The following is an 18,992-nucleotide window of genomic DNA, read 5'->3' on the forward strand; positions in this document are numbered from 1 at the left end:
CAATAACACTCTGCCAGAATTCACCAAACATCACTATTGTATACACATTATGTTGGAGAGGAGAGAGTACTATATATTATAGTGGGGAGAGTAGAGCACCAAGTTCCTTGGAGACCACTTAAGAAGTGATGTATCCTGAACACAAATTATCTCCTCGCTTGTGAGGAAGGTGCATCAGTGTCTGCACTTCCTGAGAAGACTGAGGCAGGCACGTCTACTGGCCACCATCCTATCGACTTTCTACAGTAGCAGTCATCAAGTAGCACTAATTTCTACTGCGATTAAATTCTTTGAGAGGCTGGTCATGGCCAGAATTAATATGTACCTAAGCAAAGATCTGGACCCACTACAATTCACCCATCATCACAATTGGTCCACAGCAGATGCAATGTCGCTGGCTTTCCACTCAACTCTGGATCACCTCAAAAACAGCAATACATACATATGGCTGCTCTTCAACTACAGCTCAGCCTTCAATACCCTGAATTCTGATCAAGAAGCTACAAACTCTAAGCATCTATACCCCCCTCTACCACTGAATCCTTGACTTTCTCATCAAAAGACCACAATGAGTACAAATTGGAAACAACATCTCCTCCTCGCTGATTGTCAACACAGGTGCACTTCAAGGATCATGCATAGCCCACTCCTGCTCATTATACACCCATGACTGTGTGGCCAGGCACAATTCTAATGCCATCTACAAGTTTGCTGTTGACTCAACAGTTGTTGGCAAAATCACAAATGGCAATAAGGAAGTGTACAGGAGGGTGGTAGATCACTCATTGAATGGTGTAACGACAACAACCTTGCGCTCAACAGAAGCAAATCCAGTTCTTATCAAGGGCTCAGTGGTGGAGAGGGACAAGAACTTCAAATTCCAGGGTGTCAGCAGCTCCGATGATCTGACTTGAAGCATCCATGTTGATACAATCACAAAGAAGGCTCGCCAGCATCTATACTTTTTGAGGTGGCTGAGGAGATTCGGTACATCACTGAAGTCTCTCGTAAACTTCTATAAGTGTACCGTGGAGAGCATTCTGGCTGGTTGCATCACTGCTTGGTATGGAAGCGCCAACTCTCAGGATCAGAGGGTTGTTAACTTGGCCTGCGACATCACAGGCACCAGACTTCACTCCAATGAGGACATCTTCATGAGGCGGTGTCTTAAAAAAGCAGCCACTATCCTCAAAGATGCCCACCACTCAGGCCATGCCCTCTTCACTCTGCTACCATTGGGAAAAAGGTACAGAAGCCTAAAGACGAGCACTCAACGGCACAAGGACAACTCCTTTCCCACTGCCATCAAATTCCTGAATAATCAATGAACCATAGACACTGCCTTACTTTTCGTGCACTATTATTTATTAAAAGTAATGCTGTAAGATGGTTACAATATGAATGTTTGCTCTATGATGCTGCCGCAGAACACCAAATTTCATGACTTGTTCATGACAATAAATTCTGATTCTGAATTCTACCAAGAGTATCCTGGCTGGCTGCATCACAGTGTAGTAGAGTTGCTATAGAGCATTGGATCAGAGGTCAATCTACAGGACCATAAGAGCAGCAAAGAGGATCACTGGGGTCTCCATCTGCCCCATCAATGTGATCTACATGGATCGTTGTCTGAAGAGGGCTCGCAAAATTGTAAAAGACACTTACCACCCCACACACAACATCTTCCAGCAAGTGCCATCAGGAAAGAGATACAGAAGTATCAGAGCCAGAATCACCAGGCTGAAAAATTGCTTCTTCCCACGGGCAGTGAGACTGCTGAATGACTGATGAACTGCTCATAAAATCCCTCTGAGAATCCTCAATATTGAACAATATTTATTTTTTTTATATATGTGCTCTATACAAATTGCTTGTAAATAGATGTGATATATCTATTTGTGAGTTTGAATGTTTTTACACTGAGGACTGAAGAACACCATTTTGTGCAGTTGTACTTTACAATTGTATGATTATAATAAACTTGAACTTGAAATTTAACATTAAAATTACAATTTATAAATGTAAACTTTGGCACATTTAACACTTCAAATACATAAACTCATTCAAACACATCTAAATGGTTATTTGACTTCAGTAAATCATTTGGTGCTGAGTGAACTCATTCAGTATATGGGATGTCATGACCACTTTGCTAGCATAGCAGGTTGAAATTTAACACAAAGAAATAATTACAACATTCATAAGAGAATTTGGACAGGTATATTGATAGAATAGGTTTAGACAAGTGTGGGCCAAAGGCAAGCAAATGGGACTAGCTTAGTTAGGTAACTTGGTTAATTTATATGGTTTGTTCTTCTGAGCCTTGTGCTTTTATTTTTTTCCAATGTCTATTCCCACTCCTACTCAATCCTAAGTTTTATATTTAGAGGAACTTATCTGTCATGGGCACCAAATATCAGCAGGAGTATCAGCTGTGGGTGTAATCCTCCCCACCATTTAATTCCATGTAATATGATAATGAATGAAAGTTATTTTGAGAAGAAACTCTTTATCTTCTTCCTTGCTCTTGTGCCCATTTTTTAGGGTTCTCTTTTACATTTGTTATTATTCTGCTGGTAAATTTGAATTAAGGACAATTGCAAAATTGAGGCCCAGATCTTTGCTATTGATTCACTGTGACTTCTTTCAATAGGCGGCCAAAGTGCAGAAACTGCAGCTCAGACCATTACAGGAGTCGCTCCCCTCCCCTTCATTGACTGTATCTAGAGGTCATATTGCACTGATAAAGTAACAAACGTTTGCTTTTCCCATCCCAGCCATACTCTCTTCACGCTTCTCCTGTCAGGAAGAACGTGAATGAGTGTGAGATCACGGACCAGCAGATTCAAGGCAGTTTCTCACTGTTATCAGACTCCTGAAACAAAACCTCTTAAGAGAACAATAGTGTTGCTTTTGCTCCATACCAACTCTCTCTCTCTGTAACTCTGCCTTGTGTTTTAAACTGTTGTACCATGTATTGGTTGGCAAGGACTGCTCACAAAACAAACTTTGTCACTAAACTAATTTTCAGAATAAATTATTTTTCTAGAGTTAGTTCTCATGCTTGTTCCAAATGTTTTTAGTCATATTCATATTTCCACTCAGTTATTTGTTAAAAGCAGTGCAAAATACTTACAATCTTGTCATATATTTCACTTTTGTAGCATTAATTAATATGCAAGCTTATTTCATTCAATCTCTGATAGGTTCCTAAATAAGTAGTGGGGACCTATAAAATATTGCCAATTGTTCAACAATAGCCAAACATGAAATACATTTTGCAATTTTTAGTCTCTGGAACAAATTTCTGAATCAGATTTGAGCAAGAGCTGAGTCATTGATGACATCACTGAGATGAAGTGCCTTTCGACCTGATAGGGATAAGTCCAAATGTAAATAAATTCAGAAAAAAGTACTGGAGCTGTTTACTGCCAGAACAGTCAAGAACAGGCCCTGACTTTAATAAGTGGCAGAGGTAAGGAGAATCATTGTTTCCAGTGGTTGATCAATTTAATATTGAAAAGACTCATGGTAGATTTTATTTTTACATATTTAACTGTTAGACAATTGAATACGTAATCATAAGAGACAAATGAAACAACTTAGAACACACAAATTTGGGAAGATACATTGATTTATTAGGCCAAATGGTAAGTTTCTATTTATACACATTTAAACTGGAGGAAAAGCACCAACCAGATGGCATCAACATCCACTTCTCCAATTTCCAGTCACCGCCTCCTTTTCTCAACTAACCCACCCCTTTGCTTTCCCTACCTCCGTGGCCCCATTCCTCCTTTCTCTTTCCTACTCGTGACCTCCCTATCCCCTTCCCTACTTCTTCCTATGAGAGTGCACCTTCCTCCTATCACCTCCGAGCTGCCAAGATTATTTTTTACTATTTCCTCCTGGCCATCTGCTCCTCCCCCTCTCAGCCTTTGATTTGGTCTTTTGCCCATTTCTTGCGACACCCGGTGATGGGTTTTGGCCGGACTATTGATTTCTATGAATGCTGCCTGATCGGCTGAGTTCCCACAGCATTTTTATGTGTTGCTCCAGTTTTCCAGCCTTTGTAATCTTTCTTACTTCTATTTTAAATATTTCTATGCAATTCTTACAGGCAGAGCAGAAGGTTGAAAGTCAAATGGCATTAGAAAAGCAGTCAAATTCTCTAACATTCAAACTTGATGTCTTAAACAAAATATTTGAAAAGCAATGCGAAGAGGTGAACAGCTACTGAATAAAAACGGAGAATGCGCGCCGGCATTCTGTCTCGATTTCAGATTTCACCGTGCACTCTTTATTGTCCAGAAACGGGTTGATATTGTGGTTGATGGGGAATCCGGTCTCTTCCACCTGTCCCTCAAAGAACAAAATGGGTGTTAAAGTAGTGAACCGAGGCTCATAAATGACAGTCACAGCAAGAGGGACGAGAGACCGGGGAAGGGAATGGATCGTTCATTGGGAAAAGGTCAGGTTAGTAAGGGTGCTGAGGTAGTTCTAGTAGGGAATGAATTACAGAAAGAGGCCGAAAGCTCTAGTCTGCCCCCAATACGTTTTATTTATTCGGCTGGATGCAATTTTCGATATCAAATGCGTGACAAACGAAGCGTTACGGCGACAAATGTAGGCAGAAATAGGAAGGTTAGCAGAAATAAGTTGTGTGACACACGCTCATTGTTGGACAGCAAGGCAGGTTCCAATTCTGTCTCTGGGCTCGTCAGCCTGGTAATGATGAAAAAAGTCTAGTTTTGTACTGCGTAAATTTCCTGCTGCAAACGCGTGAGTATAATTGTCAAGGTTTGACAGACGACATCTTTAAACGGGGTTGAGCTGCCTCGCTGCTCCATCTGCGGGCAACTCCCCTCAGCGCCTGCTTTCACTGCTTCTGCTCTTGCGGCTGCAGGAGCCCTGGGGAAGGTGTCATTTCTCGGGCACTCTGCTCTGCTCTTCCTTTTCTCACTGAGAGGATCTCACCCTTTGCAGTCGGACCGAATGTTCGGGGACGTAAGTTTCAATGAGCCCTGCGCAAAAAAACTCAAATTGTTTTTTTTTAAAAAGGAGGGGGGTTGTGATGAGATGGGGGGGGTGGGGTGGGGAGGGGGTAGGTGGGGAGGGGGGGGTAGGTGGGGAGGGGGGGGTAGGTGGGGAGGGGGGGGTAGGTGGGGTGGGGGGGGGGGGGAGTTGTGATTGCATTGACTCCGGACCTCACTATTGACAGCCCCTTGCGATCTCTAGCTTAATACTTTCTTGGTGGGTTATTTTCCTCCCGAGCATTTCGACGTGTTGGGACGTCGCGAGGCCTCAGCTCAGGCTTGATTTATCTGACAGGGTCGGGGATCTTATTTTGCGAGAAGAACTTTTTTGGCATTTCCTTTTCCTCCACCCATTGTCGACAGGAGGGCTCGGTCTTTAGTTTAAATTAACCCCCCCCCCCCCCCTCGCTCTTGCGTGTGCGCGTCTCGGAAACGCCCCCCCATCCACCAGCCCCCAAAAGTTGCAGCAAATCACATGAGATGGCGGTGGGTTTGTGCAGGGCCCCAAGTCCGGATCGAGGGGCATGAGAAAATCAGACTATCACGAAATCTGCCTCGTTCGGCTCTCGAAGCGGCGTCTCTTGTTTTTGATGCTGTGCAGCCTGACGGCTCCAGGATCCAGTTGTGCAGATGAAGCTCTCATTTCAAGCGCAATTTGGCAGGAGAAAATGATAGCCCCTTTTTCTTTGTCACGACACTGTGCTCTGAGAGGTGGCGCGGGCTTGAAGTTCACGGCCGCTCGCGCGCTGACGATGCCGCCGCGTCTGCCCCTCGGGCCGCGCTTGTTGATTGGGCGTCGCGAGTGCGCGCCGCCGCGAGTGGCGTGGCCGCGGGCTCGTCATCGATCCGCGCGAGGGTGACACCGGGACTTGGCCGTGGCGTTCGCCGAGGCGCAGGAGAGAGAGAGAGAGAGAGAGAGGCGCTTCCCCCTCCCACCCGTCGCCGCGCAGCCGGACCGCTCCGAGGAAGAGCACCGGCTTCGGCGCTCGTCCAACAGGTTGGCCCTGCGCCCCGCCCGGGTTTCGGGGCTCGGAAGTTGCGTGTGGAAGGGGAGCGGCTTGGGCCCATGGCCTGGGCCCCAGGGCTCTCGGGAGGAGTCCGGTCGCGACGTTGCCGCCTGCTGGGGCCAACACTAAAATCCGCGTTTAACTTTGGACGGTCAGTTTGTATCGGGCGTGCAATGCCTGGTAAACACACGCTCGCCAACCTTTGCCCGATCTGGGGACAACTTTTAACTCGCTGCAAAAACGAAGGGAATGCGAGAACCGTCCCTTGTCTTGTCAGTCGATTAAAACCTGACCGCGGGCGGCAAATCCTCTCTTGATCAAATTCGTCGGGGGGAGGCGGCACGTCGTGAGCCCCCCCCCCCCCCCCCCCGCAAGCCAAAGGCCTGTCAGTCTTGTGTGGAAGACTGCGCTTCTCACATTGGCCTCAACAGCCACCTCGGAACCCATAAAGTTGGAGGGAAACCAAGTCGTCCTCCGTCCCCTAGGGACTATTTACGGGATAAAGGGAAAGTTTTAGAGGGAACCAGAGAGAATTTCACTGGGGTCTTCAGATTCGTTCGACAGTGTCAGTGCTAGGCTGGGTCCTACTTTATTTCTAATGTTTCCCAGGCGGCATTGAGTTTTAATGCTGGGTTTGAAAGGAAGATTTGAAATATGCATATGTTTGAGAGCCTATTTATGCCTGGAGTTATGGACGAATTATGCCAGATGTACAGTTGTAGGATTGTTGAATGTGTGTTGACCAAAGTTTTGAATATCATGGAAGACTAATCATATCCACATTTCTCATTCTTCTTGAGATGAATGGCTGTGCATAGATTTGATTTTTCTGTTGGTGAAGTGAGGACTGTTGTATCTTCTAGTTTAAAGTTTGGCCACCTCGTGTGAATTCAATGGCTAAATATCTGATCAAAAGTAGTTGCTCAAAGCAATGTACATTTAAATAACTTCATCCACTTTGTTTATGAAATTGTTGGTTGAAAATTAATGTTATGCTTGCATGGAAATACTTTAATTGGATTTGGTAGTTGTTGTAACTAACCTAATCCAAAATCAATTCAGCCAGCCAATAATTTCTGATTGTTTGGTAACTACGTGTAAAGATGCATGATCTGCATGTTGTATGAATGGTCCAGCTGATGCTAGAGTGGGGGACACAGTTGTTGAAACATAATGGATAATTTATGTATTATATTTCTGAGACTTGACTTTTAATTCTCCATTACAGAAGAAATAAATAATTAAAATCTTACGCAAGTCACTAACATAGTTATCGTTGGCCTGAAGTTGAGATGAAAATGTTTCCAAGTGTTTTGGAGGGAAATACTTTGGAAATAGATACCAGTTACAAGTTCAGATGGATTTTAATTTTGAAGGATAGATGTGGTAGTGAAAGTGGTTTTGAAATAGAAGGGGAACAGGATAGGAGAGGAAACTGTAATGCCACTATGTGGGAAACAGGAAGTGAAAGTTGAGCTCGTAGCACTTTGTAACATTTGGGTTCCAGGCTGATGCTTTAACTTTCACTAGTAAGGTGAGATGGAAAGAATGTAAGGAGTGATGGGTACAAAGGAAGTGAAAGCTTCCGTCCAGATCAGCTTGGAGTAACCTGCAAAGATAAAATCGGTTTCCAAGTGATCAAATTTGAGCTACAGAAATTATTTTAATTAGATAGGAATACATGACCATATTCCACATTTGTCAGAATTTGCAGGAAGTGGAGAAATTGTTAATAATTTTGCCTTGTATGGTTAAAAATGCAAGAATGCTGGAGGATCTCAGCAAGTCTTGCAGCATCCATAGGAGGTAAAGATGTTTTGGGTCTGAGCTCTTCTTCAAGGTACCTTCTAAATCCTGAAGAAGGGCTCAGGCTTAAAACATTGGTTATATGTCTTTTTCTCTTATGCACACAGTGAGACCTGCTGAGTTCCTCCAGCATACTTGTAATTCTTGTTTATAACTGTAGTCACAGTGTCTGCAGACTTTTGTGTTTCACTTGCTTTATGTGGTGATTAGTAGGGTTGTTGGAAATACTGGTGTACACAATTTGTTTCAGATTGGAGAAGATTTGAAGCATCTTGAAAGATTAAAATAGTGATGTATTTTGCATTTAATATTCTGTCTGTATTTTGTCTTAATCATTCTAGCTGAATTATTCTTAAATTTGTTTCAGGTTCTGCTGTAAGTATCCAGCCCATTGATGGCAAATATAGTGGAGGATGCGAACATGAATCCCGCAAAACAAACCTGGAATATTTCTGATGATGGATTAAGAAGAGGGAATGACCATTTGAAAGACTGTGAGAGAGTAACAGAACATGGGGAAATGCTATCAGCCATGCCTGCAGACCTGATGCAATTCCTGCCATCCAGTGAGGGCACGAACAACAATCAACATGTAGTTGTTGAGATTGCAAATGGAACAAGTGGGCAACTGGAGCACCTTAACCAAGCAGCCAATGACCTGTCAGAGCTGGAGCAAAGTCTTGCTGCATTAAATGAATTGCAGGATACAGGAAACAGGGCAAAGTGCAAGAAGGAAATAGGCTTGTATCCAAGTACCTGTGATGATGATCTTATTGAGGTCTTTGAGGGGAGTGGCTCAGTGGATTTTTTGCCAGATCTTGAGTTCTTCTCATCTCCAAGGGGGGAGAAACAGCAGGATAGCCCCTGGAGCCTGACTGCTTTTTGTGGAGATGATGAGTCAGTCCTGTTGTCACCTCTGTCCTCTGAGCCTGCTCTGCTAGGGGGAAATTTGGTGGAACTACAGCCAAGTGAGGACCATATTGTTTTCTGTCCTACTTCAGAAAGTAAGTGTACTGAGAAGAAGGAAAATATTTTGGCCTCATTGCCAGCTACTGCTTCTGCGTCAAAGGAAGTGAAGCAGGAACAGGAGAGCTATATTGAGTTGGTCACTCCAGGAGTCATCAAACAGGAGCAAGTCAACAGGGGTTACTGTAGAGCAGCTGATGGATCATCATTACCACCCAATACAGTTGAAGATCCCATTTATATCTACCATTCAGATTCAGTTCATACCAGCGGCAATAACAGACCTATCTTCGACTTCATTCCGACCATCTCAGCTGTAACTCAAGCCTGGGGAACGTCCCAACATCCTAATCCAATTTTTACAGACAGCAAGGCAGGGAATCTCTCTTCTATGCGAGGAACTTTACCAGCCAAGCACAACAGGTAAGCATTATTATTGTTAACCTTTCAGACAGTTGTGATTTTGAGTTGGGGGGTGGGGGGTGGGTAACAGGCAGTTGTGAGAGTGAGAAATTGTTGGGTACATACAAATGTCCATAAGTGCAAACTCTTCTCTGGTGTATGTAAGTTTGTGTGGCATTTGTATCTGAAATTTATAATATCTCAGTTTCATATGAAGAGCATTAACAATGCTGCACTAATATTTTTCTTTCACTGTTTTACATCCTAATTACAGTATATGTAACCATAAAGTTGGAATGGAAATATCTCTGCACTCCCTTGTCTTGTAATATAATCTGACTGGAAAATAGTGTTGTTTTTAATTCTCTATATGCAATACCATGACAGATGAACTGTGTATCAATGCCTTATTGAACTTAAACCTGTTTTAAATATTTCATTTTATTTCACCAAAGCTAATTTTGAATTTTCAGAGCAGAAAAGTGTATCTTTAATTTGATTCTTGGTGGAATTTGTATCAGAACATTGACATTCAAAGCATAATTAAATAAAAACTGCCTTTCTTAAAATCTTGATGAATATAAATTAAATATAAATGCACTGTTTAAAGCATTTTTCAGTAATCCTGTTAATTGTTGGTAAACTTGCTTATTCTGATTTCTGTATTTGACAGCATATAAGACCCACTTTTTCCCCCCCAAAAATGGCTCAAAAATATCCCCTGGGTCTTGTATGCAAAGTTGAAATTAGGGTGATGGTGAGTAGCACCGACAGTGACCATCATCGCTGCGTGGCTCACTGGCATCATTGGGGGCTGGTGGCGGGCTGTTGGGAGACTCTCCCAACGGCCCCCTGTCAGTTCCAGCACTGGTCCCACCAACCCGTGCCCCCGGGAGAGAGCAGGCCAGCGCGGGGGCTGGCAGCGACAGTTTGTTTTTATAAAATGTTTTCTGCTATAGCTAAGCTGCTTTTGTTTTCTCTTCTAAATTGCAGTATTGTTATTAAAAAAAAATTTCCTGTTGTCCTAGTTGCATGTTTTGTCCAAGTTTTTTTTCTGCTATACTGTAGCTACATAATTCAATAACATTAAATGCTTACCTGTAAATACACTAAAAAAAGGTAATATTCCCTGCTTAAATGGGAGGGGGTCTTGTATGCCGTCATATATGGTAATTGACAAAAGTTTTAATCAGAGCTATTAATGTAATTTTAAATTTGAGTCTTGTCTGCAAAATTACTGACTGCTTCCTCCTTATTCTGCTTTTGATTTGCCATAGACTGCTCTGATGCCTAACTCAGTGAACAGGCATGTCCAAATACATTCTTTAACAATGATCTCTGGCATTCAAAACAAACTCCAAACCTCCTTCAGTCTTTTCAGATTTTGGCTGCCAGCTCTCATTTCACACCAAAGCTTAAATCAGAAGGAAAGGGGCACTGCTAAAGAATTGTCAACATACAATTTTAAAGTGTAATTTAATTTGTTCAGGGTTTTTTAATTGATACATGAACACATTGAATGATGTATTCTGCAGACTGGCTGATTTCATCAAAGTTGAGATATATTCAGAAAGACATCAACACTGGCAGTCTCATTACTAAAAATGTTATGTGCCTGTTTTTTTTTAATCTTACTGCAACTATAAAACACAGGTTCTGGAATTATGCCTCCCATTTTAAAAAAAATTGCCATAAAAGCTTTTTTTATAGAGATTCTTTAACATTAAAATAAATTGATAGTACCATACACCATTGCAGCACAGAAACAGGCTTCTTTGGTGCTCCTAGATCGTGCCAAACCTTTTTTTTTTGCCTAGTCCCACTGGCTTGAACCAAGTCCATAGCCCTCCATACCTCTCCTATCCATGTACCTGTCTAAATTCTTAAATGTCAAAATTTAGCCCACATTCACCATTTCAGATGACAAAGGGTTTATTGTCATACAAATACTGTACAATGTATATATTGCACCAATCTGCATATTGTGCTTTAAATTTGTATGTTGGCATTTTTTTTGGAGATTATTTTTTTTGTCAGGTATTTCTGCAAAAATTGCTAATTTTTTGTTTTCTGTTGATAGTACCAGAGGTGATTTTTATTTTAAGGTGTTTTATTTGCCTAACATCGACATTAAAATACTGAGAGAAATTGCATGGGGAATGAGAAAATGTTTTGGCACTAACATCCCTAATCACTTGTAAGGTGCCAGTCAGTGGTACTTGAGTAAGAAAGAAGTAGCAATTGAGGCACTTGTGTGGAAATTCCAATGACGCACAGTGCTGCTTTATTTTACTCTGGGTTTGATTGATTGAACAGTGTGAAGCCAGTGCAGTTCAATTGAGCTCTGTAGTGGATGAAAAGTTTAGGTAGCATTGATGTATTTGACCATGTTGAAAGCTGACGAGTTCATATTCGTCATGATTGAAGATAGTTTTGAATTTGATTCCACACTGATAATGTAAAGGAGGAGGGAATAGAGCAGGGGTTCCCAACCTGTAGTACATGTACCTCCAGTGGTACATTTGCACTTTTCAGGGGGTACATTGGGTCTGAGAGAATAACTACTACTGTACAATACATGGTGTTGTAATCTGCAGTCAGATTGCACAATGTCGTTTTTTTAATCCTTAATTTTATGGGGTACATGGGAACCTATAAAAATGCCCAAGGGGTACAGAGGAACAAAAAGGTTGGGAACCCCTGGAGTAGAGGGTTATGATGCATCTTTATTTCAGCAGTGATGGGATGAGGCACAAATGGAATCTGGACAATGCTCTGTACTTGTTGGCTCAATATATTGTTTCTTTGAATACTATTTGCCATCTTGTAAGAGAATATGGTACAAATAAGAAGTAAGAACACATAGATTTTAGAGTACAATAAAATAAGTGTTTTGCTTTTACCTCAAAGAAGGGCTCAGGCCTGAACCGTATATAATATATCTTTACTTTTCTATGGATATTGTGAGACTGGCTGAGTTCCTTCAGCATTTCTGTGTTTTTTTTAACAATAAAATTGGAGGTCAATTGGTTATTTGAAGTGGCAGGTTGTTTAGTTTACTAGGACTTGAGGAAAGCAAATTATTTATAATACTTGTCCTTTATTTCTCCTGGTGTTCAATCTGAAATTAAAATCTGACAGTTGAGCATTAATACTCATTAAGGTGATTATATTCAGTGAATAGAAGCCATAGCTAGTACAGGGTGCATTCATATTTTGTAAGCATTTTGTGTGTTTGTTGTGAGGAGAAAGTAAATTGGAAGATGAATTTTGTGGATGGATTTGGGAGTTTCTGCAATGTTACGTTCAATTTCATGACTGATAGCAATTTATATCATTTCCTCCTCAAAGCTAGTCTCTCAGATCACTTGTGCTCTAACATTCTTAATGTTACATGTGTAGCTTAGTGACGACCAAACCAAAGAACCAGTTGGTCTGCAATTTATTATTCCCATTATAAATTCTCCTTAATTTTGACTATGAGGGACCTCCATTTATTTTACTAATCTCTTTCTCTTTGCATGCCAAGAGAAACTTTTGCAATCAGTTTTTTTTGTTCCCTGCAAATTTCTTCTTCTCTATCCCCCCCTTCTAATTAGACCATTTGTCTTTGTTGAATTCTACATTTCTCTCACCCATCAGGTTTTTTGCTTTTCAGCCAATTTATTTGCCAACTTTTTCTTTTTAATGTTGTCCTGTATTACCCTCGCATGCCATGTTTTATTTTTTACAGCAAAGATGTACAGTTTTTGAAGCTCCTCTGGATGATCTTAATACTTGCATTGTCTATCTACTGTCAACCCATCAAGTGTATCTTGTCAGTTTCTCCTTGATGGTGACACTGTCCATACCAATGAAAAATTCACCACATTATGGTCATTCTTCTCCAAAGGGCAACACACAAAAAGATACCTAATCTTGCCTCATTGCACAGCCCCCAGTCTAGGGTTTCCTGTTCTTCAGTTGGGTCCCTAAAATATTGGTCAATCTTGGGTGCATCTGCTGTTCATTTGGATAATTCATTGTCATGTCCAAGCTGCAAGATTTTTTTAGGTCTGCACTCTAGTTTATTGACTGTTCTAAGATAAAGAAAGAAGTGAAGGCATAAGGGAAGGAAGAAATTAATCCTATTATAGAATTTCAATTTCCAAATATTTTAAGACAAAATCAAATCACCTCAAAGGAAATAGGATTGTGGAGAAGAACACAATTTTGATTCTTTTATTTTCATGACATAACTAAATTTAGTTTCAATCAGAAATGACTTTTCAGGCAAAGTAGTGATCTTTCACCTTTGAGTGATGCTTAATTTTGTTCTTTCTGATAATTCTCTTGTTTTTTTTTTCCTTGGTTAATAGCATAGTCTTTTTAAATCCCTTTTTCCACTGGCATCCCAGTTAATTGGCAGTTCAGTGTCCCAGGATAGGAAGCCATTTGTGCTGTTTCCACTGAGCCACCTTTAACTGGGACACTGACTGCAGCTTATCTTCAGGAATAGGAGAGTCTGCCCTCAAGTGGAAATGAGTGACTTTCTGCTGTCCTTTTTCCACTGGTTTAATAGGCATGCCGGCCGGTGATATGAGTAGGGATAGAGGCTGTCGATCCCTGGTGTGAATTGACGTTATTTGACGCCAGCGTGCTGATTGTTTCCTTTTCCACTGGACCCTTAACCGGTTAATTCCTGGGACAAGGTGCCATTGGAAAAGGGACTTAAGTTTGTATACAAATGGGAAAAACAAAAAACAGTTTATCTACTAAAATTGGTCTCAATAAGTCGAGTTTTAAATGTACCCGTACTTACATTTTTAAAGTAGAAACCATGCTGAATTTTTTTCCTGGAAATGTTTGAACTTTGTAACAGTGTTCAGAAAGATTGCTGGATCTTTCCAACTTGCTCTGTAGCTCAAAGGCATTTTTATTCTTTTTAGACAAATGGTTATGTAGATGCAAGTCTTGGATTGAAGTCTTAATTTTTCATACCCCAGCAAAATAGATTAAGCAGGAAGGGTGAAGAAGAGAAAATTATTATTGCCATTGATTGGTTTCTCTTATTGGGCACTGCAGTGCAAATCCTGTTCTTTTGTTGCTTAAAGAAGCTTTTCTTTGTGTTTGATCAGTTCTTTGTCTGGTAAATTTTTAATCTGTGCCCCCAGTAGCACTAACTTCTTCTGTGATGAAATGCTTTGTGGCTGGGCATGGCCAGAATGAATACGTACCAAGGCAAAGATCTGAACCCATTCCAATTCGCCTGTCATCACAGTCGCTCCACAGCATTGCAATATCGCTAGTTCTCTACTCAACTCTGGATCACCTCGAAAACATGCATACGGCTGCTCTTCATCGACTACAGCTCAGCCTTCAATACCATTATTTCCTCAGTGCTGGTCAAGGAGCTAAAAACTCGAGGCCTCTGTATCCCCCTGTGCAAATGGATCCTTGACTTTTTAATCATCGGAAGACCACAGTCAGTACAAATTAAAAACATCATCCCCTCACTGATAATCAACAGAGGTGCACCCCAAGGATGCATGCTTAACCCACTGCTCTACTCATTATACACCCATGACTGTGTGGCCAGGCAGAATTCCAAAGCTATCTAAAATTTGCTGATGACACCACAGTTGTTGGCAGAATCACAAATGGCAATGAGGAAGGGAGATAGATCAGCTCGTTGAATGTTGTAATGACAACAACCTTGTGCTCAACGTCAGCAAAACCAAGGAGATAATTGTGGAAGTCAGGAGAACGTGACCCAGTCCTCATTGATGGCTCAGTAGTGGTGAGGGTCAAGAACTTCAAACTCCAGGGTGTCAGCATCTCTGAAGATCTGCCTGGAGCCTCCACGTTGATGCAATTACAAAGAAGGCTTGCCAGCGGCTATACTTTGTGAGGTGTCTGAGGTAATTCGGTATGTCACCGAAGACTTTGTAAACTTCTACATGTGTATTGTGGAGAGCATTCTGGCTTGCTGCATCACTGTCTGGTATGGAGGCGCCAACTCTCAGGACAAGAATATACTCCAGAGGGTTATTGACTTAGCCTGCGTCATCACAGGCACCAGACTTTACTCCATCGAGGATATCTACATGAGGTGGTGTCTCAAAAAAGCAGCCTCTATCTTCGAAGACCCCCTACCACCCAGGCCAAGCCATCTTCACTCTGCTACCATCGGGAGAAACAGGAGCCTAAAGATGATCACTCAATGGCAGAAGGTCAGCTTCTTCCCTGTTGACATCAGATTCCTGAATAATCAATGAACCAAAGGCACTGCCTTACTTTTCGTGCACTATTATTTTTAATTTTTTTATAGTAATATTGTAATATGAATATTTGCATTGTGATGCTGCCACAAAACCCCAAATTTCATGATTGTTCTTGACAATAAATTCTGGTTCTGATTCCTGGTGTTAATCTTTTCAGGCTGGAAAGATTTACTCAATTAAAATCTTTCATGATTTTAAACAATTTATTAAATCTTCTCTGAGCCTCTTACTGGTCTATGCCTTGGTATGCTCTCCAGAACTTGTGTTTGTTTCTTGCAGGAGAAACATACAATTGTGTTAAATCTGTTGAGCTTGCACTTTGCTTTGTGGAATTGCAAAGTTTTGAATGATGAAGTGATATTGAAATGACTCTATCACAGTGGATCTCAACGTAATTTTTCCACTTATATACTAGCTTAAATAATCCCTTACTAACGACAGACCCCCTATTGCATAGCATAGGTGCTCTATGGTTAGTAAGAGATTGCCTAAGGTGGAATGTGAGGTGAAAGAAAGGTTGAGAACCACTACTCTTACAGTATGGAAATAATGGCACTTGATCCACCATACAGACCAGTGGGCACCCATCTGTATTAATTCTATCTTCCAGCACTTGCCTTTGGATTCTATGCCTCAGTAATTCAAGTGCTCATCTAGACTCTCGAGTGCTGTCAGCATCTTGGTTTCCACCACTCACTCAAGCTGTGCTTTCCAAATACCAGTCTCTGGGTGAAAAATGTCGTCCTGTCACTCTATCAAATTTGTTCCTTCACGTATAAACTTCTATGCCACATTTTATATCTTTCTCAATTATGTTTGTAATTCAAACTTCCTTCAGGAGGAGGGGATGATTTTTATTTTTCTTTGAAAGATTTTTTTCATTTCAGGGTATTGCAGAGAGTGGAAGATGACACAAACTCAATGTGATTGTAGGCAAGGACTGGTTTAAAAAAAAATTATTTATCATACTATGAGCCATACTAACCAAAATGCACACAAACAGTTCCCTCTTGGGGGGGGCGTGGCAAGATGGCGTAGAGTCTAGACGTGTAATCTCGACCTCTCTGGCCAGACTTTTAAGAACCCGTTTTTAACTCTTTGTTTTCAGGTTTAAATTTTTTAAAGACTTAGTTTAAAGTATCAAGGAATTGTCAGGGCTATTAATGGTAAAAAGATTAAACCTCAAGTGCAGAAGAAACTACATTTTCGGAGTGTTGAAGATTTAGGGCTTAGGCAGCCTGCTGCAGTTTCAAGTTTGCTTTCTTTCAAGCCGAAACAACAGATTGCCTGTGGGAGCTGATAAAATGACTACTACTCACCAGGAGAAGGACATCGCTGGAATTACCCGTTCTCAGGCGGAAGGTGCATGTGCCCCCGATGTGGATCCTGATTCTGGCAGCCTGCCGACTTTAACGGAGGGGGCAGGAAAGAAGAAGACTCCACTGCTGGAAAAACTGCCTGTTGTTGAGATGCAGCAGGAGCTGCAGTTACCTGGTTCTGCCACTACGCAAGAGAAAGCAGGGCTGGGCTTTTCTGAATTACAATGTAAACAGCTAAGCCTTATCATTCAGCCTATGCTGAATGAAATGTCTCAGAGGCTCAGTTTGGAACTGGATACAGTTAAAATACGTGTGGAAGCATCTTGTGAGGATTTTAAACAATTTCAGTCTGCTTTTTTGAAATGTCAACAACAAGTGGCTTCTAATACTGAAAAAGTGTTGGAGGTGGAAGAATCCATTAAAGAATTGCGAGAACGTGAGAGGGAGTTAGAGAGGAAAGTAGATTATTTGGAGAATCAAAGTAGAAGGAATAATGTGAAGATTATTGGTTTGCCAGAAGGTATGGAAGAACAAGAATGGATTCCACAAATACTGGGGCAGGAATTTTTCTCTGGAGGCTTGGAATTGGAAAGAGCTCATAGAGCCTTAAGAAGAAGATCTCTGTCTGGTCAGTCACCGAGACCCGTGATAATTCGATGCTTGAATTATTTCGACAGAGAAACGATACTTCATTTAGCAGTGCAAAATGCGAGATAAGGACAAGCTCCATTAATGATTCAGAATAGTAGAGTTTTTTTTCTACCCCAATTTGAGTCGAGGTTATTCAGCGTCGGCGCCGATTTAATCCAGTTAAAGAAGTTTTGTGGCTTAAAGGCCATAAATCTACATTTCGCTATCCGGCAATGTTGAAGGTGTTCTCGGTTTTTTGAGAATGAGCGTGAGGCAATGATTTTTGCTGATTCGTTGCCAGATGTAAGAGGACAAAGTCGTAGTCCACCATTGTCTCCTAAAGAAAAATCTGGTTGCTCTGGAAATGGAAGAAATGGGAATGGAAAGAGTTCAACTTCTCTTGAAATGGAGTCACCTAGTCTGGAATCTCTTGGATGAATAGAAGAACCTTTTTATTTTTACTTTCTTTTTATGTCATTATGATATCTTGTTAGTCTTTGTTTGGCTGGGGAGGGAGAGATTTGCTCTATGTTCTATTAGTCATCAGCCACAGGTGGGTGATCCACACCCAAGTTTTGTTTAGGGATTACTACCTTTTGATAGTTTTTTTTTGGGGGGGGGGTTCTTTTTTTTTATTTTCATTTTTTTTAGACTTTAATTTGTGGTTTCTTTTTCTCCTATCGGAGGGCCTATTTACGTTGATCTGAGTTTTTATATATTGATATTATTAGTTCTTAGTTATATTAGTAGGTATGTCAAAGTTGAAGTTTGTTACTTTTAATGTTTGAGGTTTAAACAGTCCGATTAAGCGTAAACATATTTTGGCGTATATTAAGAAAATGAAAATTGATATCGCTTTTTTTACAAGAAACACATCTGAATGTCAAAGAAAGTATGAAATTGAAAAGGGATTGGGTAGGACATGTATCAACCTTTGAAAGGTCTGGGATTAGATAAATTTCAACTTGCTTTTGTATATTTAGCATTATCTGTAGCAAAAAAATGTATTGCTAGTACGTGGAAGGATATGAATATGATTGATATTAATAGGTGGCATAATGAGATGAAATATTATTTAATAATGGAAAAAAATTACATGTTTCACGTGATAATTATAATTTTTTTTCTTCATAAGTGGTTGTTATATTCAGAATATTTACATTTTGATTTACATCGATTAGATTTTAATATGTATGCTTCATTTTTTTTATGGCTCTCCTTAGGAGAGTTGGCTGAAGGAGGGGGGAGGGGTTTCTTTTTTTTCCTCTTTTATATAAAATATAATGTTCATGTCTAGTTTATTGTTATATATGTTACCTATTACCTGTATCTTGAGCGAATAAATAAAGTTTAAAAAAAATTTCCCTCTTGAATATACAGTGTTATTTTCTCCCCTTTTTCCCCCTCCCTTCCCTCCCTCCTTCATCCCCCCCCCCCCATCCACTCAACGTTCAACCTATATGATACATTAAACCCATTAAACAATGTCACCACATAATGAAAATAAACAAGAAATTTGTGTCTTCTACTTTTACACACTGGGTCAGTTCATTTCTTTTCCTT

The 18,992-nt window shown here is 40.8% G+C and overlaps 1 protein-coding gene across 6 annotated transcripts in view; it reads left to right on the forward strand.

Annotated features, from left to right (window-relative positions):
- Positions 1–18,992, forward strand: part of LOC138743313 (glucocorticoid receptor-like) — a 118,732-nt gene that overhangs the window by 24,005 nt on the left and 75,735 nt on the right. The window contains exons 1-2 of one of the 6 annotated variants that reach the window (XM_069898456.1): positions 3,391–3,475; positions 8,217–9,238. In XM_069898456.1, the coding sequence (XP_069754557.1) occupies positions 8,244–9,238 (995 nt within the window). In that variant the 5' untranslated portion in view covers positions 3,391–3,475; positions 8,217–8,243. Of the gene's footprint in view, positions 1–3,390; positions 3,476–4,400; positions 4,472–4,855; positions 5,008–5,864; positions 6,034–6,072; positions 6,195–8,216; positions 9,239–18,992 lie in introns of those variants that run through there. The other 5 variants (XM_069898460.1, XM_069898458.1, XM_069898455.1 and 2 more) reach the window with 5 other exon arrangements.

Source organism: Narcine bancroftii, chromosome 9, assembly GCF_036971445.1.
Source record: "Narcine bancroftii isolate sNarBan1 chromosome 9, sNarBan1.hap1, whole genome shotgun sequence".
Classification (NCBI taxonomy): Eukaryota; Metazoa; Chordata; class Chondrichthyes; order Torpediniformes; family Narcinidae; genus Narcine; species Narcine bancroftii.